The 25482-nt window shown below is 38.7% G+C and overlaps 1 protein-coding gene across 1 annotated transcript; it reads left to right on the top strand.

The window, feature by feature from the left end:
• The first annotated feature begins 1047 nt into the window (after positions 1–1047).
• LOC134669324 (collagenase-like) lies at positions 1048–24499 on the top strand. Its single transcript, XM_063526834.1, has 2 exons — positions 1048–1172; positions 23039–24499. Exon 2 carries the CDS (start codon positions 23598–23600, stop codon positions 24450–24452), a length of 855 nt encoding a protein of 284 aa, XP_063382904.1. The 5' UTR covers positions 1048–1172; positions 23039–23597; the 3' UTR covers positions 24453–24499.
• The last annotated feature ends 983 nt before the right edge of the window (positions 24500–25482 follow it).

Below are 25482 nucleotides of genomic sequence, written 5' to 3'. Positions count from 1 at the left end.
TTAATTCAAAATAAAACAATAAATTAAAGAAATTGTTTCAAATAATCGTCAACCCGCGTTAAATACCGTGTGTGAATTTCTGGACCGATACGACTTTTATAATTTCAAGAAAAGAACGTACTAACTACCACCTTTACGAGTATCTCTCTGGTGTTGCAGGTGTCCATAGGCGACCGCTTCCTACACCTATAATTAAAAACACTTTTTGCTACTGATGTATATTGTGTTATGTGATATAAAACGACGAAAGTACCGTCCGTCTCGCTCTGCTATTTAAATCAAACGAGCAGTGACCAATATCTTCATTGTAACCGTAACCAATATGTAGGTTACAATCCGTACTTGTGATTGCTTTGAGCTTGCATTTCCTTTGCCTTACGGGAATTCGATTGAAAGAGAGGTCTTAGTAGTGGTTTCATTTGCGCTCAGATATGAGACATGTCCGGACACCAAGCTTATTAAGCCATGAAAGCCATTGTTAAATTCAATCGTTTAGAGTATTATCGTGGAATCATAGGCTAGATCAGGGATGTTGCGAATATTCGCATCCGCATCCGCATCCGCGGAACTTCCGCATTATTTTCAACATCCGCATCTGCATCCGCATAAAATAGATGCGGAGCATCCGCATGATATGGATGTCGACCAAATCGGTAACAGGAACATATTAGAGGCGGCGCCGGCGGCGTAAGTGCTAGGTAATTTCGTCATTATATATAACGAAATCGTCTAGATCCCGAAAAGTCGGCCAAGATACTGTTTATTAAATTAAACGCACCTATATTCTTGCTCAAATACAACACGTTTCGTTTATTTTAAATAAGAAAAATGCTAAAAATGTAATATTTGATTTTTTTTAAGTACCAAATCTTGACATCCGCATCCGCATCAGCATCCGCGGATGTGGGGCTTTAAATATCCGCATCCGCATCCGTATCCGCGGATGACAAAAAATCTGCATCCGCAACATCCCTGGGCTAGATGACAAGTTTTTTAATGGTACAGTCTTGTTCTGTGTCTGATCACTTACCTCACGCTACTCGGCCTTTGGCCACGCGTTTCAATAAGTCGCTGCGGGAACAATATCTGACACAATCTTATTTGTAGAGTCATGAGCACGTCACATATTTTTGCAGCCTTCGAAGAATAATATATACTTAGGTATATTGCAGGTGAGTTTAAGAGTTGATCCGGTTTACTTAAGGTTTCTCTACGGGACCCATTGCATTAAGAGGAAACGGGACGGTCACGTATCGAATACAAACATAGTCCACATTTTCCTCCCTCGATATAGACATTATGAAAAATATTTTTTCGTCAAAGTCTGACAATCGTAGGTTTCTCATTTAAGTAACATTAAATTTGTTATCCTCTCTTAATCCCACACAACGATGGGATATATATCTGTACGTATACGTATATCTAACGATGACTTACGTTTTAGTCCTATCGCCCGCGTCCATCTATTTTTGTTACGGTACCCTAATAAAATCGCGATCGATCCCGAGATAAACATCTCCGGGTTCCGTCGACTCACGCAGTAATGAGGATTCCTTGCTAATGACAGAAGAAATGAATAAAGTCGTTAGCGGATTTTCGGGGCAACGGTGAATTATTGCATATTTCGCAAGAGTAGGGTTTTTCTTTTTAATTACTAATGGGCCAGTAAAATCTATACAGGAATTGGGACCGAAAAATGTTAATGGCTTTGACCTATTTTACTTTCTTGTTAAACATTTAAAAAAATAAACTTTTTTATTTGTCTTAAAAATGTAAGTATTAGCTAAATGCATTGATAACTGAACATGAAAGCTTACAAGATAGAGGTAACTGACCTCCTTGCAAACCAAGTTCTATACAGGGGGGGCAGCTATCTCTGCTCTGCAGCTGACTGTACCTCAGTAAAAAAAAAAGATTTCTGTGCCACTACGGAGTGGTACAGATATCATTATTATATATATTAATCAATTTGCATGATGATATTCAGAGTACCTATCTTCTTCTTCTTCAGTCGGTCCCTCAATACTGAGGATCGTGACATCATATCCTTCTGTTGAAGACCAGGTTCCTCCATAGGGTTCTATTCCCCGCCATGCGCATGGCCTCGTGCAGTTTTAATTGCATCGGTGCCACCTATACCATTATGTAAAAGTACATATACTATTTAAAACAATGTGTAGAGGCCCAATTTAAAATGAAAAAATGCCCATATTTAAATTCACTCTAAAATAAAGTAGCATCAAACATTCGTATGAATATCCTTCATTCCACTATTCCTAAACTAAGTTTCACATAAATTCACCTGTAAAATTCATGTTCCCCGAAAGGGGTGTAATAAAAACGGGCGTACACCCAGCAACACTCCTGGCTGCATAAACTGGACCTTATTACAAAAGGCATAAGATCCATCGATGCACAGTTAGCGGTGTGGGCGAGGGTACACGCGCGTAATCCCGCCTTATGCAATTCAATGAGCATTTTGTCGCGGGACACGCGTCGCGGGATGTCGCTCGTGTGGTACCAGTGACGGGAGATATGCTTGGGCCAGAGATCAAGGGCCCTATGACAATCCCGGATTCTGACTGCAAAATTAAATGGCCCGATATCATGCGGTTCCTGGGCTATCCACTCACATGATTCATGCAACTGTAGTTGCAAGGCTGTCACCCTTATTTTCACATAATAATAGAGGTTACTGAAAAATATCAATCATGTGAGTGGCTATAAGCGCGAAAATCAAAAATTGAAAATTTCGAGCACCAAGTCCAAGTTGATCCGTCGCAGGTCAGTTTTTTTGCACTGTGCTGATCAAAATATCTAGCTCAGCGTGGCCTATAGTTGCAGCGCGCTGGACGCCACTGCTTTAGCTATCGATTTTTATTGCAGAATCATAGAGACCATTAAAGATGCTGGTCAAAGACATCATTAGGAAACTTACGGTTTGGTACTTAATAGTATTACTGCAATAGCAACAAATAAATAAAGAGCCATGTTGGTGCGCCGGACAGTGGCTTATTGCACTTTGCCCCGCCTATAATAACAGGCAAGGTGGCTGGCCTTTTTTGTAGAAGATTTTTCTGCCTCGTACGGAATATTCGCTCCAAGGAACCATTTTATTACTATTTCTCATCATTTGGCCTACACGGCATGCTACTTGCTTGTCACTGCCTTTGCCGAGACTAACTTAGCGAAGAGCTTTATTTAACTTCCAGTAGCGAGTCATTCCCGCTGACTTCGCTCGTTACACTCTCAGCCGCCGCTTGATCTCCCTCCTCGGTCTCTTGTTCCTCTAATTTAGCTGAGATCTATATACTACCGTTAACATGGAATATTTGCTAGCTTGTTAACCGCTCCCGCTACCTCTCATGGCGTGGCCCACACCTAGGTAAGCCGCTCGCTTGACACTGCCTCTGCGACTAACTTAGCTGAGAGCTTTATTTAAGCTCCACTACTGCCGTTACCTCGTACGAAAGCTCCTTGAAACTTATACGCTTGTATTGTTTTTGTATAAAGAAGATTTGAATTCGCTGGAGGTTGGACGTTTTTGTATAAAGAAGATTTGAATTCGCTGGAGGTGGGACATTTTTGTGTTTTGATGATTTGATTGCGTTCGAGTTTCCAAAAAGGATGAAACCATAGTTTTTTTCCGAGATCCTCCATTCCTTCTTTTCGAAAATTGGTTACTTATAAGTAATATTGCCAATATCACCGAGCGCATTTATTAATTAAAATCTGTCTGAGGTATTTACTTTGCACAATAGGCTCTTAGGCTTCCTTAACACTTCCACTACGGCAAAAAGTGTAACTAGTTGTAGTCTCTAAGGTTTGGCCCAGTGCCGCAGTTAGGTTGTTAAAATAGATATATTTGTGGTTCTCAAAGGTCGGCTAACGTTTTTTATTATTTGGCAAATACGTGGTGGGCATGTAAGTCCATGGAAAGTATACCACTTCCCATCAGGTGACTTGTATGTGGGTCAAAAACTTTTTTAATCTGAGTTAAGGTAATCCGACGTTCCAGTGGACATTATAATAAGTTTTTTGGCAAAAATTACATTTTTGGTACAAGCTTTTATCGCTGACTGTACTTTTCTTACGACAGACAACTAATGCTCATCAAGACAATTCTAAAAACCCCTAACACAATTAGGTTGCGTTGTTGCATCACAGAGTTCCTACGGCCAACTCCTGTCTCCATCATCAGATCAGCTCGATGGTACCATAATATTGCATTGTCATGCGATTTATACATGCATGAAAAATTTCAGCTCAATCGGAAACCGGGAAGTGGATCAAATGTAACTTGCAAGATTTAATTACAGACAGACAGACAACGGTCAGGTGAAACTAAATAAAAGCTTGTAAAATAGATGGACTTCCTTATCGAGAAAATCCTTATCACCTTCTAAATTTTTAAATGCGTACTGAAACAATCTTAGGAAAATGTATCTTAATCGTTAACTTTCTTTGTAATGTCCACAGACAAGATGCCGCTTTTCCCGAACATTCTTGACCCATATTCTTTTTTTCTAATAAACTAACCATCGTTGCAAATAAAAATGTTGGCATTCCACACCCAATACAGTAGCATCGAATTGCAACCTCAAGTAGCGAAACCGGAACATTACACGATCTAAAAAGCTCCGTTGGCTCCCTGCCTAAATTATATCGGAAATAAGGGGAATAATTTCCGTTCGTGCAACTTTGATACCTAAACGGAGCATTCAAATTGAAATTTGCATTTCGGATTCCAAAATTGTAGATTGCCTTTCGATGTGGGTTGCGGGAGGAACGCACGCGAGCTAGGGTGACCACTTCGCTAACGCGCTGCCGTAGCGAACGAAACGCAGCTGTCACTGTCACACTAATATGGAAGAGTGATAGAGAGACACACATCAAGCGCAAGTGATTGTCGTGGCGTCGCGTGGCGCGGGTGAGCGGGTTTACGAAAAATAGTATGATCAACGAGCAACGCTATCTGGAGAGGACGCTGGCGACGGATTTTGCTTACAATAGAACCCGCGCCATCTAGCGGACGCCCTCAGTCTATTTACCAAGTTGGTCACTTCCCACACCGCTGAAAATGAGAATTGAATATGACTTCTAATGGCGACATGAAGGTCAATTCGAACGTACACTTGACATTTAAGTGAGTATCATACGTGCGTTCATTTCGCTCGGACTTATTTGTACAGGTATTAGCGCGAGCGAAACGCACGCACGAATGATAATGTTTTTTTTCTAGTTATAGGTGCCGGCAAACTTGTTGAACATTTGACCTTGTGTAAGTGCTAGTTCGTTTAATCCTATCATCATCTGTCGTGCACATAATTATAGAATTAAACGAACTTAAAGGCAAGGTCACATGTTCAGAAGATTGCCGGCACCTGTACCTAACTATGCTAATAGACGGCATAATGAGTTTGTCCTAGACGACTCGTCAGTCTGGACACCGTAGTCAGTGCAATTAGATTCAATTATCTTCGCGCCGTAATTAGAGCGGCCGCAGCCTGCGCGGAAATAACCTGCCTCTTTACTGACGCCTAGACGCGCCGGGAAAAACTACCCGCAGTACGGACTGCAGGGCAACACCTTTTGAAATAACCTGCCTCTATACTGACGATGACGCCCAGACGTACCGGGAAGTACCCGGGAAAAATTACGGAGTCCTGACAGTACGGCAATACCTTTTGTAATTAAATACCGTGAAGTCGGCTTACAACCAACAAGGAATAAATTTGGATAATAAAGAACGAAACACTTATGAACGAAAATGAAGTTCAACCGCAAAATTATACATCTAGTTTTAAATATTGAGTTTATAAGTATTAACTTCATCCTTTATTAAACCTAGAAACTTATTCAATTATAATCATGACAGTATTAACTAAACTAATGGACTGACCTTCACGAACAAATCGTCTTAGGGCTGTCTTACACCGAGCCAATTGTAGCCTAGTTGAATTGCAAATGAGGCCCATTCCTCATTCGGGTGCCAACCCTATTACTAGGCATTGGTCGGTTTGGTTTAATAGTTTGATAATATAACATGGGTACGATCTATCTATATGTAAATTAACATTTGGCATGTCAGGTCGCGTAACATCAGTAAATAATATTAGAAAATAAAAATAAGTATATTTCGACATCAAAATAATAGTTATCTAAATGAAGTCGCGCTAATATTAAATGTTCATACAAAAACTAACTAAATACAAGCGAGAATGATAATGAAATTAAGTACTTACATAATCTTAATACCACGGCTGATAACTGGTGCTTATATCAGGAGGTGAATTCGACCAAGCCGAGAACATAATTTACTAAAATCATCATCTTAAGTGTATTATACAGTATTTTGTTTATTAACATAACAATTTCAAACATAAACATGAATCGCCATCAATTTATTCCCCGAATCAACCCAATACCACAGTTTAATAACCAAAAACAATTATAAACGTTTCCATAACTATCCAATCGTAAATTCCCTCCCATACGAAATTTAATAACGAACTAATAATTTTCACAAATTGCAAGTACGATAACAATGATAATTACACGTAAAAAAGCCGTAAGAACCATTGGATAATTCATTCAATTTTGATCCGTATCCTCTCGCAAGAAGTTTTAATTTTAAACTAGTTATTCAATGGCGATTACAGATACACCGTGGGGCAATAGCATTTTGAGCTTCTACTAAAAAGGACTAACAATACTAAGCATTAAAAGGTTTAAACGTCCTTTTTGGTTTTATTGGTTTAATTCTCTGGAGTAATTGACGTGGTCGGTATTAGGTCGGATTGTTAAGGTAATAAAAGGAAGACGTCTGAATTTGAGATCAGAAAGGACAATGGGAATTGTTTAAGGTCCTGTGTTCTGTGTTAAATATTAACGTTCGTTTGTCTGTCATTTTCATTTGTCTACTCTCAATTGCTCAAAGGTGAACTGGAAGAGATCCCTTATAGGGATAAGTTCGCCTTTGTACATTGTATACTTTCTTTTAATTGTATCTTAACCTGTCTTATGTAAAATAGTAGTAGTAGTAGTAGTAGTAAACTCTTTATTGTACAAAAAGACATATTAAAAATAACATACAATTAGCAAGAAGTACAAAGGCGAACTTATCCCTTTGAGGAAATAAAAAAAACCCCACTTACTTACCCCTTAACTTATCCCTTATCCCTTTTAAAATAAAGTATTTACATACATACATACCATAATAGCCCAATATTTTTAATAATATTATGCTATTTCCGAAGGACTGAATCATGTATTTAGTTAACGACATCGAATTATTAGATTGACCCATCAAAAATGAAATAATAAACCATAGAACGAAAAAGAACGTAATAATACCGGTATTTTTGTATGAAGAAAAAACCGGTTCTGAGCCTTGGTTTGAAGAATTTGCCGAACTCAATCGCAGATTGTATGCAAGCATACACGGTAACGACAGTTAATAGGCGATAGGACGAGTTACGTGAGCGAGCAAATTGAACCGATTTGACCGTCTTTAGCACAATTTGCCGATAATAGCCGGTTTATTACGTACCTTTGATTAATCTTGGTCACGACCCCAAGGTTAAAGAGCCATTATTACACGTGTTTCTCACCTCAACAACTATGAGATTATCACCACTTAAAATACATTATTCATCATTCATCATTTCAGCCTATATACGTCCCACTGCTGAGCACAGGCCTCCTCTCATGCGCGAGAGGGCTTGGGCTATAGTCCCCACGCTAGCCCAATGCGAATTGGGGACTTCACATACACCTTTGAATTTCTTCGCAGATGTATGCAGGTTTCCTCACGATGTTTTCCTTCACCGAAAAGCTAGTGGTAAATATCAAATGATATTTCGTACATAAGTTCCGAAAAACTTATTGGTACTAGCCAGGATTTGAACCCGCGACCTCCGGATTGAAAGTCAGACGTCAAATCCACTCAACCACCACTGCTTATAAAATGACAATGACACATATGCATATAAAATACATTATTGCACGATCAAAATTCAGTGACCGAATATCGGTATATATTTCATACAAACTAACCGGTATTGAATTTCGGTATCTCGGTTGTTTATGTACATTTTTGCATTTAGCTAATCTGCAGCGGTATTGTGGTCGCATTTTTTATCACCTGTCGTGTCATGTCTTGCGTCACTTTCGCACTTACATATTTGTTAGAACGTGACAGGCATGGTGCCAAATGATAAAGAGCCGACCATATTAGCCCTACTGATCAATCATTATCCTTACCTAAATACTTTTGTTAATATCAAAAAAATATTGTGAATGCTATGTGATATGTTGATTTTTAGATATACTGGTAATTGTCCCTGTTTCAAATTGCAATAATAGCTTAAAAAGATAATCGAAAATTTAGTTTGAGAGTGAAAAGCAAGAACTTAAGATACTCAAAAATAGTGTAAAGTAGAGGTACGGTATGATACAACTCTGTAGGTACGAGTACACCTAGCGCTACTCACGATGCAGCATTGTAGCAGTAGGTAAGTATATCCACCGCCATACAAATACGCCAAATCGTACATACAATTTGGGGGGTCCCTTTGTTTCCCATAAAGTTTTAAGTCATAATGTAACGTTTGTCATATTATCGTTAGTCATAAAACTGAAACCGTTAACTTTTCAGGATTATTGTAAGGTTATTCTATAGATAGGTTAGGTTAGGTTAGGTTTGTTTTATGGCAATCCTGAAAAGTTACGCGTTTCTGAGAAAAACCAATTATGACTAATGAGAATTCGGACAAACAATACATTATGGCTTAAAACTATTTGGGAAACAATAGAGACCCACAATTTGGCTGTCAGATCGAAAAAGTCGACATGTGATCTACCAAAATGTATGAAACGGTCAATTTTGGGTTTGGCTTCATAGTATTGGTCATTCTGTGTAGTCTGTGGAAATGTTATGCACATCTGCCGCATTAAGTATGCGCTTAGAGGCAATTCAATTTTGATACGAAACCGATATATCGGACGCAGGACCAATTTTGAAATGCACGCAAAATGCCCAATTCAATTTCTGATTGAGGTCGGAGTTTCAATATCGACATTAATTAATGTGAACTTTGGATTTATCTTCTATCCTACTTAACCACTTGGACAGAATAATAGTTGTAACAAAAGCTACTTAAGCGACTGTCATCATAGTCATAGTCATACCCCCTTATTCATAAACGTTTCCTAAAGTTGACAAGCCGATAATAATCGTTTGTCCCTTTCCGACGTATTGGTATGATGGAAAGGGACAAACGATTATTATCGGCTTGTTAACTTTAGTAAACGTTTATGAATAAGGGGGATAGTCATTCTCATCTCCCATCATCTGATCTCCCAACCCACGGGGGGAAACTTTTCTGGAATTATTAATAATCCGGTTTCCTCATGACGTTTTCCTTCACCGAAAAGTGACTGGTAAATATCAAATAATACTCGTATATCGAACATAAGTAGTCGGAATACTCATTGGTACGAACCAGTGTTTGAATTCGCGACCCCCGGATTGAAAGTCGCATGCCCTTCCCGCTACGCTGCCAAACGCTTGATAAATTAATTTCCTTATACCTTTAGTTCACAAATAGGCTTATGACAATGTGTTTTAAGGCTTTTGAAAGCACATATGCAATTATCGTATAAAGTCTAGGTATTACTTGAATTGTACAGCCAGCCTAGATAAACCTATAATTAATTAGCACCGAGTATAGCTAGATAACAGCTCATTACTCGTAAATCCGCCGAACGACCGCCCAAAACCAAGAGGCCAATACAAACTTACATTATAACATTAAAACGATATACCTAAATGATGTTATTTTGTTACCATTCGCTCGTGCGTCTCGCTGGCCCATACGGACGAAAGTACGAACGAAATGCACCCGCGAATGATACCTAAATGCCATCATTTAAATATCGTTTTGACGTCATAGTCGTACGTTCGAATTGGCCCCCCGGTTGAAAACGGGTTTTATTGGCCGGTTATATTCGGATTTAACTGTTTATGTGGACATAAGCCAGTTAGGTAGATAGCGGTAAATATGTGGTCGCAAACTAGCATCTGCGGCTATATTCCACTTCGAAATGTAACCTAAATCGCAGAATTTAGATAGGTACCTACAGAATTCTCGCTGCCTAACAAAACCAAATGTTTGACAGCGAAACGTTTCAAAATGAGATCATAATTTTGTAGTTTCAATAGAAATAGGGCTATCTTAAAAGCCGGCAACGCACTTACAACCCCTCTGGTATTAGAAAAAGCTTTTAATTTGAAAAAACCCCACGATAGCAAGATGTAAAAAATACATTGACTCTTCAAATAAGTAGATGTTGATATGATCAAGCTGGCAATCGAATCAATATACCTTACATAATTTTAAAGTCTACCAAGTATGGCAATGTCTTCGTCAATGTCATAATTTTATGAAAATATGACCCTTATGATGACATTCCTTCACTTCAATGCGGTGCAAAGTTAGTCTAGATGGACTCTATCCAGCTTCCTCCTACGGTATAAGAATTGATTTAATCAATCCAAACAATACACTTCTTCTTCAGGAATGGCCCTTATGATGTCATTCCTTCAATTTGTTTCATTCAATGCGGTGCAAAGTTAGCCTAGATGGACTCTATCCAGCTTCCTCCTACAAGTATAAGAATTGATTTAATCAATCCAAACAACACTTCTTCTCTAACTTACCATCATTAAATATCTACAGCGTCGATCGACCGAGTTCTAGACAGAAGTAATCGCCGTAATTGGCCAAAGTTGCTCGAACTTGGCAACTCTCGGGCAACTCGAGGCAACTCGGGCAAGTCCAACTCGAGCCAAGACAGGGAATCGACAAACCGACTGTTTTACTGTTTGAGTAGGTGAATACTGGAGGGATTTTAACTATGTATTGACCGAGGTTTTTATTGTATTAGGGGTCCAGGGCGTTAGCCGTAAGAGCGTTTTTACATTGCCCGATACGATATCGATAAAATGTGAGACATTATATTATCCCTTTCCGACCGGTTCGATATAATCCTGCAAACTACTTTTAAAAAATCCTGTCCGCAAGCAAATCGTCTTTTCGAGCTCAAACCTATTCCGATCTAAACTGCAGATATTAGAGACACGTTTGAGTACTAAATACCGTAGCTCAATGGCATCAGTCGGTCGCAACACAGTGGTGAAGATGGTGGCGTATTTTGGTGTGAGTAGTGACACACGTAAGTTCATAATTTCGTATAATTTAGGTATCGAAGTTGCTATTTAATACTTAATTATTACAGTAAAAGACTTAAATGAGTTTATTAAGCACAAATTAGAGCAAAAATATGTTATATAGGGAAAACTACATGCTCGTAAAAAATAAGTGCACGAATTTGTGGGTTCGGCCGTAGCCCGTGAATCAATTGTCATAACTATTTGCAAGTTTGTGAGTATCCGGCTTTTGCGCAAAAACTTAAATCACAATAGATAGTATATGTTTGATCATTTTATAATATATTCCGTTTCTTAGGTTTGTATTTTTTAAGACGTCCATTAGAAGCCAGACAAATTCTTTGAATTTTGTGTTATGGTGATGTAGGTATCAAATATTTAAGAATTTCATGACGACCTCATTCCCCTTATTCGCTTTTGGAATGGATTCACTATGAAAGCCAAGAATCAGACGATGTTCTAGCTTCGCTGCGTCAGGTCGTGGTGTATAAATCCCGTCCAGTAGGGTTAAAAACATGGTGATTATAATTCTGCCGGATTTATGCTTGATTTCGGTACATCCATATAAAGCAGTTTGGCTGTGATATTATGTCACTGGGGTTAGGTCCAGCTGTTGGTCTATACTTGATCTTTTCTCGAAGTATATGCCAAGGTAGTTAATTTATATCGTCATAGATTCTTTAGAACTAATTTATTTGCTGTAAAACTCAATAATAGCAGATGACACAGCACGGGTAAAGTAATGGTGAATCGAATTCCTGACAGATCGAGTTTGACATTCAAAGACAACAATGATATGTGACGTGGAGAGAGTGGGCTGATGATTACAGATTAAGTAACGTTCTAGTTAAGTGGAAAGACAGTAAATTATGTTCCTCGACTTCTAACTGTTCAAGTTTTCAGGCACAATCAGTATTTAGGGTTGTGAAGAGATGAGAGAAAAAGATTCGATCAAATCGATGATGTAACAGCTCCAGAATTAGTTATTAACTATATTAAATACATGTAAATACTTTCTTTTTACTTGTGAATGAATCAATATTCATTTTATGAGAACTTTTTCAAGGATTTCCATATGATGTAGGTAGTTGAATTGAGATTACTTAATAATTGTTGAATATTGTTTTCAATCATTCTGTAATCGTTTCGGTGTTGATTCTTAAAGAGAACTGTGATGATTATGTAAAGTTAAAGACTTATTATTATACTAGTGTATTGTTGTGTAAAATGTTGCGTTTTTTCATATCATTTTACAAATCCAAATGAATTTGCACGTTCGTGCATTTACAGATAAATCCTGAACGTCACTTTCATGCATGCGATTTTATTTATGATGAAGGGTCGTTGGATTTTTTTATCATTTTTTACGTGTATTTTATAACAAATTAAAACGGTTCACATGCATTTTTCATTAGTTTTTGCAAAATATTTTTCCCGGCCGTAAAGGGGTATGTGTCTTCCTGTATATTATGTTATGTATTTATTCATTAAATAAATATCTATTACTAAAAAACGATAGATAATGCAAAAAAGGCGATTGATGTCATATTTAATATGGCACTCTCCTGCAGTTGTTTTTCTCATAGGCGCCTTCCGATATTCGATATCGGGAAGGCGCTTCCGATAAATTCAGCCATGTCGGAGCCCCTTTCAGCTGTCGGACCGATAATATTTGTTTGTGTGCATATGTGTAGGCATAATATTTATTGTAGTGTGCGTGACCGCTAAAGATGGCGCGCGGCGCCCCGCGCCCCCACTGCCTGACTACTTTAGTATAAGACATTGACATCTATTTCACTTAGGGCAACTTGCCCCATTCACTAACCCCGGGTTAACCGGTTAAACCTAGAGTTACTATGATTACCAGTACTATTTGACACTGGGTTAACGGTTTAACCGGTTGACCCCGGGTTAGTGGGTTAGTGCAAATGGCGCTTAAGTATTAATATTATTAACAAAACGGTAGCTTACGACAATCTCCTAAGCTGTATACTTAAATACAAATACAAACAAGAAAACTCTTAAGAAGGAAATGACACAATCAAATTTCCTTGCTCCAAAAAGTCATTAAAAAACGCTCCCATTTAACTTATCCTCTGTCCTTTAGAAAAAGTAACAAAGGAAATGTTTCCCACCCTAATTAAAAGATTCCTTAATTATTACTTAGTAATTAATAAGCTAAAGAATGTTCTCAAATGGGTTTCTTTTTGCCGAGCTCTTTGGTTCGAGATTAAATGTACAATAATTATACATTAATTAACGTAGGAGTTTTGATAGGCGCTGGCGCTGGTGAGTGACGGGGGGTGAACTGGAATTAAGGTTAAACTAATACTTACTACTTACTTACTTTGTTGGCGCGGTGACCCAAAATGAGTCTTGGCCTCCAACCCAAGAGCACGCCACTTTGATCGGTCCAGAGCGGTATCCCGCCAGCTTTCGCCGACGCCGAGTTCACGGAGATCTGCCTCCACTCTATCTGCCCAACGGTATTTAGGACGACCAACAGGACGGCGCCCAGTTGGTCGACCCAGGTAGGCCCTTTTGGCTGCCCGATCTTCACCCATCCTTTCGAGATTTATTTATTTATTTAACAATATATTTAACCAGCGAGATGGCCAAGCCAGCGGAGACGATGCGCTTTGGTCTCACCTATTATGTTCGGCTCGGCTATCAGGTGTTCTATTTCGGCATTCTTTTGGATCCTCCAACTGCCATCGTCTGTTTTGACGGGTCCCAGAATCTTCCTTAACACCTTACGTTCTGTGACTAAAAGACTGTAAACATGAACATTCTTAAATGTTTTACAAATTTATACCGGGTGGGCCCTGTAATACGAGTATATAAATTATTATAACTTATAGACGGTCAAGAAAATCTTGTCAGTAGAAAAAGGCGCGAAATTCAAATTTTCTATGAGACACTATCCCTTCGCGCCTACATTTTTCAAATTAGCCGACTTTTTCTACTGACAAGATCTGCTGACCAACTATATATTGTACTCCTAAGACGATAAAACTTTCGTGCCATTTTCCTCTTTGGATTTTAACATTATCGAAAATATATTGACACAAATTATGTATGTAGGTATAGCAAAGGTATGCTGTTTTAATTTTTTTAGTTAGGAGCATTTAAAATGTTGCACGGATTTGTTTTTCGCTCCTTACTCTTATAACTTATTTTAAAAAAAGTCGTAAAAAGAAACGTAGGGGCCTACCTATAGTTAATATGCATCAAATTGAATAAATATACTTTCTTTAAACATCGCGAAGAAACCGGACTAATCCCAAAAAGGCCTAGTTTACCCTCTGGGTTGGAAGTTCAAATGGCAGTCGCTTTCGTAAAAACTAGTGCCTACGCCAATTCTTGGTTTTAGTTGCCAAGCGGACCCCAGGCTCCCATGAGCCGTGGCAAAATGCCGGAACAACGCGAGGAAGATGATGATACTTTCTTTAATAAATCTAAAGAGGAAATGTATGGAGAGGCGGTCAAATTCTTTCCTCTTAAATCTGATATAAAAATACACTGTATCCGACCTGATACGATACAGGTTTGAAAGTAATAATTGTAAAGAGTGTGGTCACGTAAAGGTTTAACGGCTCAGGTGCGACACGGGAGTTATATCGCCTTTACGATATCGCACGATTAGAAGAAACAACGCAGGGAGATAAGCGAGGGTTGGGACATAGTACGAGGAGGTGACAGTAATCTATACCAGGGATCGGATACCGGTATTCTTTATATGGGAACGAAAACGGTATTAAATCCTTCTTTGTTTATTATTTTATTTCTAAAATAATTGGGCAATCTAATAATTCTAAGTCGTAACCTAAATACATAACCGAGTCCTACATTTCGAATATAAAATAATTCGAAAAATAAGCTTATTACGAAGTTTTTGCAAAAAACCAGTACCGATCCCTGGTCTATATATTCGGCTATTTAGTCCGATTTTAGTTCCGTACCATATCGGGACCATATTACTAAAACTCTGCTGTCCGTCTGTCCGTCCGTCCATCCGTTTGTCTGTCACCAGACTAACTCAAAAAACGTGTTAGATAATGTATTTCTGTTGCCGCTATTACAACAAATACTATAAATAAAATAAATAAGTGCATCACAACTATTTACAACCAAGTGACAATCGTTTAGTTAGAGTAAACGAAATTTACATAAATAATGTACCTATACATTATCATATCATTTTTTGTTACGTCTGTCATCGCGGTAATTTTAAATAATACAAACGATAATTTACGCTTGTTATTTTTTATTTACTTACTACTCATTATTTTCAGTAAAATTTGCGCTTAAGTTTGTAGAACAAAAATTTCAATTAAAGGTGCTAAAATTACGATTTTCTTTAAACAGAGTGTCTTTAAACATCCAGCCCTAAAAGGAAAAAGATAGCTTACTTTGTTTTAATCTACTATGGGTATATTAAACGAGAGGGTTATGCCTAGATTTATTCGCTATTTGTGAACGTCGGATCATGGGCGTATTTTGGCGTGGATTGAGGATGGTTTCTATCGCGGGAATTTATCAAAGAAAGACAATTTAACTTCAACTTTACACTGCCTTTTTGAAACTGAAATTTTTGACACGGGATTTGAAAAGTTATATGGACTGATTGAAGTCTCTTGTTTTCATGATCGTTGTTTTTTCAAAATATTTGCGATATTTACAGAACCCTGTAATATTACAGGGTCCACTTTTATCGAACAGTAATTTGAACATTGTCATAGTGATATTAAGTCGAATTTCAACTATGCTGAAAATGTATTGTCACATAGAACTTTGTAATATTGAGCCAGCAATATAAGAAAAGCACCTAGGTAAATAGGATAATTTGAACACAATTGCTGTTAACTGTGACGATTATATGTAGAGGTATATAGACTACGCTCCTAGTACAAACGTGGGTTCCAAAAATGGTAGTTACCTCATTTTATCGTTTTCGGGGACCCTTGCGGATACACTTCGACCTATAGGGATCTTTTGTGCAACTACCCCCTAGAAAAGATCCGTCAACTACGCAAGAGTTTTTCCCACCATATTCATGTGACGGATGTTGGAGCTCATAAAAGTCCTTTGGTTCCAGATATCCTGCTAAAAAGTCCTTCATTCAAATAAATCCCTACAGACACCCCCAGTTTTGAATTATTACTCAATACACAATTTCCCGCTATGAAAAATAAATTGTAATTGGTCTGTAAAAGTTTTGTTTGAAATAAAATTATTTCCTATAAACCTTTATAATTATTGTTTTAAAACAGGAAAGAGGACTAGAGAACTAAAAGGCAGCTAAAAGCTAATATATACGAAATATTCTTATTGTTCTCTTAATGTATTCACATAAATACACAGCGTTTAGGAGCACATAGCAACACGTAGGAAGTATGGAAATGTTGGGAGCAGCTTTCTTGATTATAATTCATCGTCATCATCATCATCTCAGCCGAAAGACGTCCACTGCTGTACAAAGGCCTCCCCAAGGATCTCCACAGCGAACGGTCATTCGCTGCCCTCAACTAACGGTTTCCCGAGACTTTAACCAGATCGTCGGTCCATTTAGTCTGGGGCCTTCCCACGCTGCGTCTTCCGGTACGTGGTCGCCACTCGAGAACCTTTCTATGTATGTATATCTGTCTGTGGCGTAGCTCTTAAACGGGAAAACCGATTTCGTTCGGTTTGTTATTTAAAAGCGCTAATAAAACTGCACTGGTTAGACCCGTTAAACATATTTTATCAAAATCAGTTCAGCCGTTGCATTGCGTAGGGTTATGTGTTTTTTTAATTGATATCAAATAATTTTTAATATATTTATGCTAGATCTGCCTCCTCTCTATCTGCCCAACGGTATTTAGGACGACCAACAGGACGGCGCCCAGTTGGTCGACGTTGGAGGCCAAGACTCATTTTGGGTCACCGCGCCAACTAAAGTAAGTATTTATGCAAAATTTTCCTTACCACCAAAATTTTCTAGTTATGCATCTCCGCATCTTTCCCTCTGACATTACACGTGCTGTTTTGTTTAAGAATGGCTGGAACAAGAGTTAATTAACACACAACGGTATTTGTTTGATGTCGCCGGCGCCATGTTTATTACGAGTAATTTGATATTACATACGGTTTCTCGAATATATGCGACGTAAATATAACCAGCCGCTTTACTTGCAGCTTTATTATTTAACCGCAACCATTCTCTATTTGTAACAAATGCTGTGACTATAATTAAATGACGGAATTAAATTAAAACAGGGTAAGATCGGATGGAAGATAAGATCGTATGATCACAATTGCTTTAAAAATAGTAGTTATTTTTCACTTAACCTTTGGTATGCTTAGGAGCAGATCTGCTCCATATATAATCAACTTAAATATAAAGGTTGTCATGATTACTATATAAATGTAATTTTTTTAACAGGAGCATACGAAAGGTTAAGGACAACACACTAGTGGCTAGGGAATGCAAATCGGTTATTTTTTGTATGGAAATAACCGCGGTTTCGGTTAAAAACCGATTATTTCCATGCAAAAAATAACCGATTTGCATTCCCTACTAGTGGCAACAGTTATTCCTAGATTTTTTTATACCACATCGGTGGCAAACAAGCATACAGCCCGCCTGATGGTAAGCAGTCACCGTAGCCTATGGACGCCTGCAACTCCAGAGGTGTTACATGCGCATTGCTGACCTTTTAAAAACCTGTACACTCCTTTTTTTTGTTATGTGGTAAAAGTATTAATAGTTTGTTATCGTAACAACTGAAATGCACCAAAGATTATCAAACCAACGTCAGAATACGACTCCCAGCTGAACCGATAGCAGCGGCACTTCACACTCGGCTCGCAAACAGAAACGCTCAAATGGATTCCACTTGTCACCTCCGACCGCCTATTCCGAGGCGAAATCGATATTGACTGATCTCTTTACTCTTATATCAGGAAATGGTTCAAAATCGATGTATCTAAAAAGATATCTTTAAGAAACAGATCCATTATCGACAAGAAGATAATGCACAGCCTAAACCGTGCTAAGAAAGGAGTTTTAGAAATTAATTACTTAAAAGAGGTGTAAATGCCCATACAACCATTTCTAGTCGCCGTTACGACGCGGTGTTGACACATCTTGTGTCGACACCGTCTGTTTCGGTCACAATTCCAGTCGCAGAGTCGTCGCCGTGTCGACACAGTTACCAGAAATGGGGAAGGGTCGACACATGACACAAAGTGACATAAAGTGTGGTCGCCGTGTGCACACATTGTTTCGGGTTTGCGACTACTTTATGCCAAAATCATTCGTTCATTCGTTCATTTTGTTCCTGTCAAATGGAAACTGTCAGATGGAAAAATAGTTAAATAAAAATAAGTGACATTAATACGCCATCTCTAAAACGGATTACAAGACGTAATTATATATTGTTTGCATTTATATTACAATAGGACTTAAATTATAATGGGGAATTAAACTGCTCGAGTGATTTGATAAACTAAGTGTAATATAATCAACGCGCCACCACATTGTTTTAGTTTAGCCGGAAATGAAATTGTTTACTTCTCAGTGCCTGTGTTCATAACTATATTATTTGATGCATTTTTAGTACTTCGATGCGTATACTATACTTAAATAACAGAAATAACGCTTTACATACTACGAAACTTGTTAATTATGATGTATAAATATGGTTTAAGGCTGAGAAATATTGCAGTCACAAAGTAGTCGCAATGTTTCGACTTTGTGTCGACTCTGTGTTGACACATGACACGCGCTGTCAAAAGTAATAACAAAGTTACTGGATTTGCAAAATGGCTCCTTGTGTTCATTCGTTTTCAGATATTCTCAAAGTGTAAGAGCCATGCCGTGGTCAGAGATGAGGGCATTAATCGACTAACTGTTTATTCGACTAATTAATGAAATAAAAAAAGTTAATCCTCATATTTTAATCGCGATTAATTTAGTTGACCTAACATAGATTGAAATTGCATTAATCTGAATATTAATCGAATAAATTATCGATTAAATTTCGATTGAAAGTTGACAGGGGGACATTTTTGTACGTAAATGGAATAGGATTTGCATGTAAATATTTCCCACCTTTTCGGGGCGGGGACAAATGGGAACACACAATTTTTGGATGTATTCCCATTTTTCCCGCAGGGAACAGATGGAATAGGATTTGAAAGTAAATATTTCCCATTTTTTCCCACCTTATCGGGGTGGGGACAAATGGGAACACACAATTTTCAGATGTAATCCCATTTATCCCCGCAGGGAACAGATGGAATAGTATTTGCATGTAAATATTTCCCATTTTTTCCACCTTATCGGAGTGGGGACAAATGGGAACACACAATTTTCGGATGTATTCCCATTTATCTCCGTAGGGAACAGATGGAATAGGATTTGCATGTAAATATTTCCCATTTTTTCCCACCTTATCGGGATGGGGACAAATGGGAACACAATTTTCAGATGTATTCCCTGGCGTGACAATGTGACGTAACGTGACAGGTGCGACATTTCGACAAGTCTCATTGTTGCTGACGTCACAGGCATCCATGGGCTACGGTTATCGCTTACCATCGGGCGGGCCGTATTCCTGTTTGTCACCATCATACGTCGGACTATAGGGGGCAGTTTGAGGGCAAGGTAAGGTTTACAAAAAAATCTTAACTTACGAGTATCATAATGTACCTAGTATTTGTAACATAGCCGTGTTCATAGAACTTGACATGCCCAGTTAACTCATTTGTTTTGTTCCTTTCTCACAGCTGCAATTGTCTGAGTGACGGATAAAGCCAAACGAACTTTTTCGCCATTTTGACAGTACGTTTATAAATAACGCAGTTAGTTGCTATGATATTTGGAATTTCACATTATAAATACTAGGTACCAAATACTAAGTACAAATACTCGAAAGTGAATTGATTGATTTGCCAACCTTACCTATCATTCTGACATGCCACGAAAATGCCCGCTGGAGTCCGACGTATGGTCACCATCATTGTATTATTTTTAAAAACTTTATTATATCGGCAAAAAACAGGTATTTCTCTTGCGATGTTTATGATGATAATGATGAAAATTGTCACAAGATTTCAAAGAACTTTCGGTAATTCTTGAGTTCTGTGTCGGAATTTCGTGACAATTGTCGTATTTCTTGTGACAAATGTCATTAGCTTCGCAAAATAAGTACTTATGAACTGACGATATAGTGGAGTTTTTTTTTAATTAACATGTTGGTGGCAAACAACCACACCGCCCGTCTGATGGTAAGCGATTACCGTAGCCCATGGAGGCCTGTGACGTCAATTACAGTGATGTAGACAATTGTTGGACCTGTCACTTCCTAAAACCTATAAAACGATATTCATGACGACTTTTATGACAAAATGCGTAGCCGCCATCTTGGATTATAAAATGGTCATCATTTTCGAATTCTGCACTCCCTAAAACCTATAAATCGACATCCGTGACGACGCAAGTTATCTTTATTTTCAGAACTAACCAATTGCTACAGAATACAAAGGACAAAAAAAGAAGCAAGGAGGTAATGAAACAAGCAAAAATACTGATGATTCCTCGACGCAATTGGATGATTCTTAAATTGTGTCCAGATTTTTTTGTCATAAAAGTTTCTATTTTTCACATATAACTCACACAAGCTCCGTGACATTTCGACCTTGTAATTTTTTTTATGTTTTTTTTTATCTATGCGTATCTCACTAGAATAATATAATCAAGGTATGTTTATGTTTGATGATTGAAATAGTAACTCTAAAAATTATATTTGTGTCTTATATTCCTGCCGAAGACTTTTATTTTTCCTTTTCCTTCTACACAAATTAGGCCAAGTAATAAGAATTTAGGGCTCTCAATTTTATCTTCACTTCTACATCAGTAAAGCTACGAGGCCATGTTTGGTATCGTTTTGGTATAAATTCACAGTACCAAATTTAGTTATGGTATCACATTGACACCATTCCGAAGTAAAAACAATATTATAAATATAAACTTATTAAAATACTTTCTTTTAAACTCCTCTTCACGCTTAAACTGCTGAACAGTTTTAATTTAAAGGTACACATATATTTTGAGTCCCGAGACAGGACATAATAAGTTATCTCAAAAATCATCCTTTAAAGTTGTGAAATGTGGTGCAGGGGGAATTCAGAATTGAATTCTTGAAGTTAATACTTACTGTTTAAGTTTAGGTTTGAAGTCATGTTTTTTATCATTTTCAACTAAATCAAAGATGTAGAATTGTAGACCATCCCAAATTTCATATAAATCGGTTCAGCGGTTATTGATTTTCCGTACAAATTTTCACGCCACTTTTCACACCTTCAAAAGATGATTTTGGTTATAAGATCTATCCTATGTCCTGTTCCGGGACGCAAACTATTTCTATACCAAATTTCAACGAAATCGGTTCAGCGGTTAAGCGTCAAGAGGAGTTTAAAAAATACCGGCCAAGTGCGAGCCGGACTCGCGTATTAAGGGTTCCGTACATTAAGTCCGCCTCGCGCTTGGCTGCACATTTCTAATAGGTTTTCCTGTCATCTTAATAATCGTGATAGGTATAGGACTAGAAAAAGAAATTTGAGACCTAGTATTTTCGGAGATAAAGGGGGGGGGGCAATGGTAATTTTTTGGGTATAAAATCAATTTGTTTACGTTACATGTCCGTCTTTGGGTCCCTAATTTACATATATGTACCAAATTTCAACTTAATTGGTCCAGTAGTTTCCGAGAAAATAGGCTGTGACAGACGGACAGACATACAGACGCACGAGTGATCCTATAAGGGTTCCATTTTTTCCTTTTGAGATATAATCGAAAAACCGGAAAATGGGACCTTCAAAGCCCCCTCTCTCCCCCCCGCTCAAGGGCTACGGCCGAGGACTTTTGATATGTTCACCTCCTAACTTGTCCAAACCAAGTTACGGAGTCAAAAATTGTGTTCCGAGCATTTCCCTCTACAACTTTTTTGAGCATTCGTTGCCTGACCTAGTAGCGTATTGCATTTCTTTAAAAACTTTTCTGTAAAAGGTTGACGGGTGTTGGGTGTTTATATGGTTTTGGTCGATTTTTATCATTCGCATCGCCCATGATGACTTACTAGAATTACGAGCACACGAGACACTAATAGTAGTTTGACAAACCTTGGTTTTCAAGAGGTATTTTATTTTGACATTTGCTGTCACAAATTTGCTGTCAGATTTAGTCGCAAACCGCACGCAAAGTGCACACAAATGTGTCGACACCTTGTTACGGAAAAGTGTAGACACGGCGACGACACTTTGTTTCGTAACAATTCTAGACACATTGTGTGGACTCTGTTACGACACATCTGACATTTAGTTACCACTTTGATGATTCTGCGACTGGAATGGTTATATGGGTGGGGTTGGATGTTTTTAGATACTACGTAGACAAAGTCAAGTCTATTTTTTATGGTACAGGGGCCGATTTTTGAAATTCGACCACTCGATTTCGTGTATTTTGTTAAATGATATCTCCACTACTAGGCGTTTAAGTGGTCAATACCACTAGATTCCAAATTTAGATCGCTCGTATTTCAAAAATTAGCATTTCGCGCTTTTTCCATCGATTTTCGAGTGACGAAATCGAGTGATCGAAATTCAAAAATCGTCCCCCAGGAAGCAAACACGCAGTCAAATCGTCTGATGGAAGCAATCACCATCGCCCATGGAACGCCTGTATAGAGTAATGATTTACACAGATTTGTAATAAATGTTCTAAAAGCTAGCTAGATTCATAGTCGAACTATCCAATTGCAGCAGCTCTTCACACGCGGTCCGCAAACAGCAAGCTCAAATGGATGCCACTTGTCACCTCCGAGCGACTATTCTGAGGCAAGTCCGATATTTATGATCTAGGTACCTACTCTATCTAGGTAACTAAAGTTCGGAAAGAGAAGAGTCGTGAAATATATGGGATCCAATACATTTTACAACTCTTCTCTTTCCGAACAGACTTTATTCATAGTTATCTACCGTTTCTTCTTCATTCATTTATTGTTGTTTTAACGAAACCTCCACATTGTGATATACATACTCCTTGTTTTGCTTTCTGTCAATGTCACTTATGATTAGAACTATGTAAATAAAATATGTTGCTAAAATTTAAAGTTTAATTAAAGTACTTCGCTTTTAAGTTGAAAACCCAAATATAAAATAACATTATGCAATTTTCGGTGATGTTTCTGTGATAACTTATCTCGCTCAATTTATAAATTAATCTCAGATAAGTGAAGACGTAAACTAAATCAAGGTATAGAAAGGGTTGTAACAGACCATTAGGTACAGGTTGGAACGCACTCGCAATTCGAGCTTCAATATGGAGGTTCTCAATGTCCTCATCGTGCTCGGTCTGATCGGTCTGGTTGCTGGTGCGGTCACAGATCCTCCCGCCAGCTCCAGCGTGGAGATAGACTACCATAACAAGGTCGGCATCCCGTTGGCGGCTCGCAGAAAGGCGGACGAGGAGACCTCACACTTCCGTGGTGGCAGAATCGTGCGCGTAAAGAGTGCCGCTCTCGGACGGTACTCTTACATGGCCGGTGTAATCATCACCCTCACGGACGGACGCACCTCCATCTGCAGCTCTTCCCTACTGACCAACACCCGCGCCCTCACCGCCGCCCACTGCTGGGCCACATTCTGCTCCCAAGCTCGCCTCTTCACAGTCGTCTTGGGCTCGACCACACTATTTTCCGGCGGTACTAGGATGGTCACCGCTGACGTCGAAATTCACTCCGGCTACAATAAATTTACGCTCGCCAACGATATCGCTATCATGAAACTTCCGTGGGTCACCTACAGTAATAACATTCAGCCTATTGCTATTGCGACCGGCAACAAGGATTTCGCAGGTACCTGGGCCTGTGCTATCGGCTGGGGTAGCCCCGTCACGAACAACGCGTTCTTGTCGCACATGCTTGCGCCGGTGATCAGCAACGAAGAGTGCGCGGACACGTACACTACGCACATCGTCCGGGATAGTACTATCTGTGTGGCTACGAGTGGTGGCCGCGGGCCTTGCATTGGCGACGCAGGTGGCCCGCTGGCCACCGCAGACAACAGCCTGTTGATCGGCGTGATGTCCTTCATGCACGACCGCGGCTGCGACGCTGGCCCCGCAGGCTTCAGCCGCGTCTCTGCGTACACTGCCTGGATCTACGCCCGCTTCTAAACTTTAACCTCGTCCTTAAATAAGTATAAATGGATTATTCGGAACCAATTTACGTAACTATTGTAACTTGTTGTAATAAACATTATTAAAGCGGTACTTAATTTTTTATTAAGTTTTCTAAATCAGGATGCCTAGAGAAGATACCGATCTTTTACACCTCGTAGCGAACGAAACGGTTATATGGGTTATTTGCGGACGGTCTAGAACGCAAAATGAGTAGTGTAACATTTTGCCTATTATATATATATATAACGGTCCAGAACGCAAAATGCCTACATCATTTTCCGTCGTTTTATCTTTACGTTAGCGATGTCGACGGAGCCCCGCTACCGCAGGGCTCCTATTCTGTGCAGTTTGTCCTTCGGTCATTTGAAGATATCTAACGAACCTAACTTACGTGTGTGATATAAAAAAGTGGTCATTTTGCGTTCTAGACCGTTCGCGATGTAGACTAAAGCCGATATAGGCAAAATATTAAACTAGTCATTTTGCGTTCTAGACCGTCCGCGACTAATACATATATGGGGTTGTCCTACTAGTACATCGACAAACGAATAGAAAAAATGTACTGGGTCGACAAATTCTACGAATAGCCAAATAACTATTTTTAATTCCGTCCGTAACGTCAGAATACGGACACGGGTACTCCTGCCCTTGGACACGGCGCACGCATTAGCCGGCCGTCATCAATATGCACCGTGCAAGTACCTCCCTATGCAGTTCAGTGCAGTTGCAGGTGCTAGAGGACTCACTTGCCACTTCGTACAAATGGGTCAAACACTTTCAGGAAAACGGGCGTGTTTTCTTTAGAATTAGATAATCGGCTCGATTCGGGAAATGAATTAGATTTCTACTAGACTTCAACAAGTTACGATATGGATAATTTAAAGATATTTGTAAGATAGATATGTCAAATTTGATGTTTCCGCGATTCTGGAGGTCCTCTTGGACGATTTCGACAAGTTATGACTTAGATATCCAAGTGACATCTAGTCGATATCTCTATATCGTCTCTAGATCTTGTGATTAC

The sequence above is a fragment of the Cydia fagiglandana genome, chromosome 12, assembly GCF_963556715.1.
Source record: "Cydia fagiglandana chromosome 12, ilCydFagi1.1, whole genome shotgun sequence".
NCBI lineage: Eukaryota > Metazoa > Arthropoda > Insecta > Lepidoptera > Tortricidae > Cydia > Cydia fagiglandana.
This window is presented reverse-complemented; position numbering and strand designations above follow the sequence as displayed.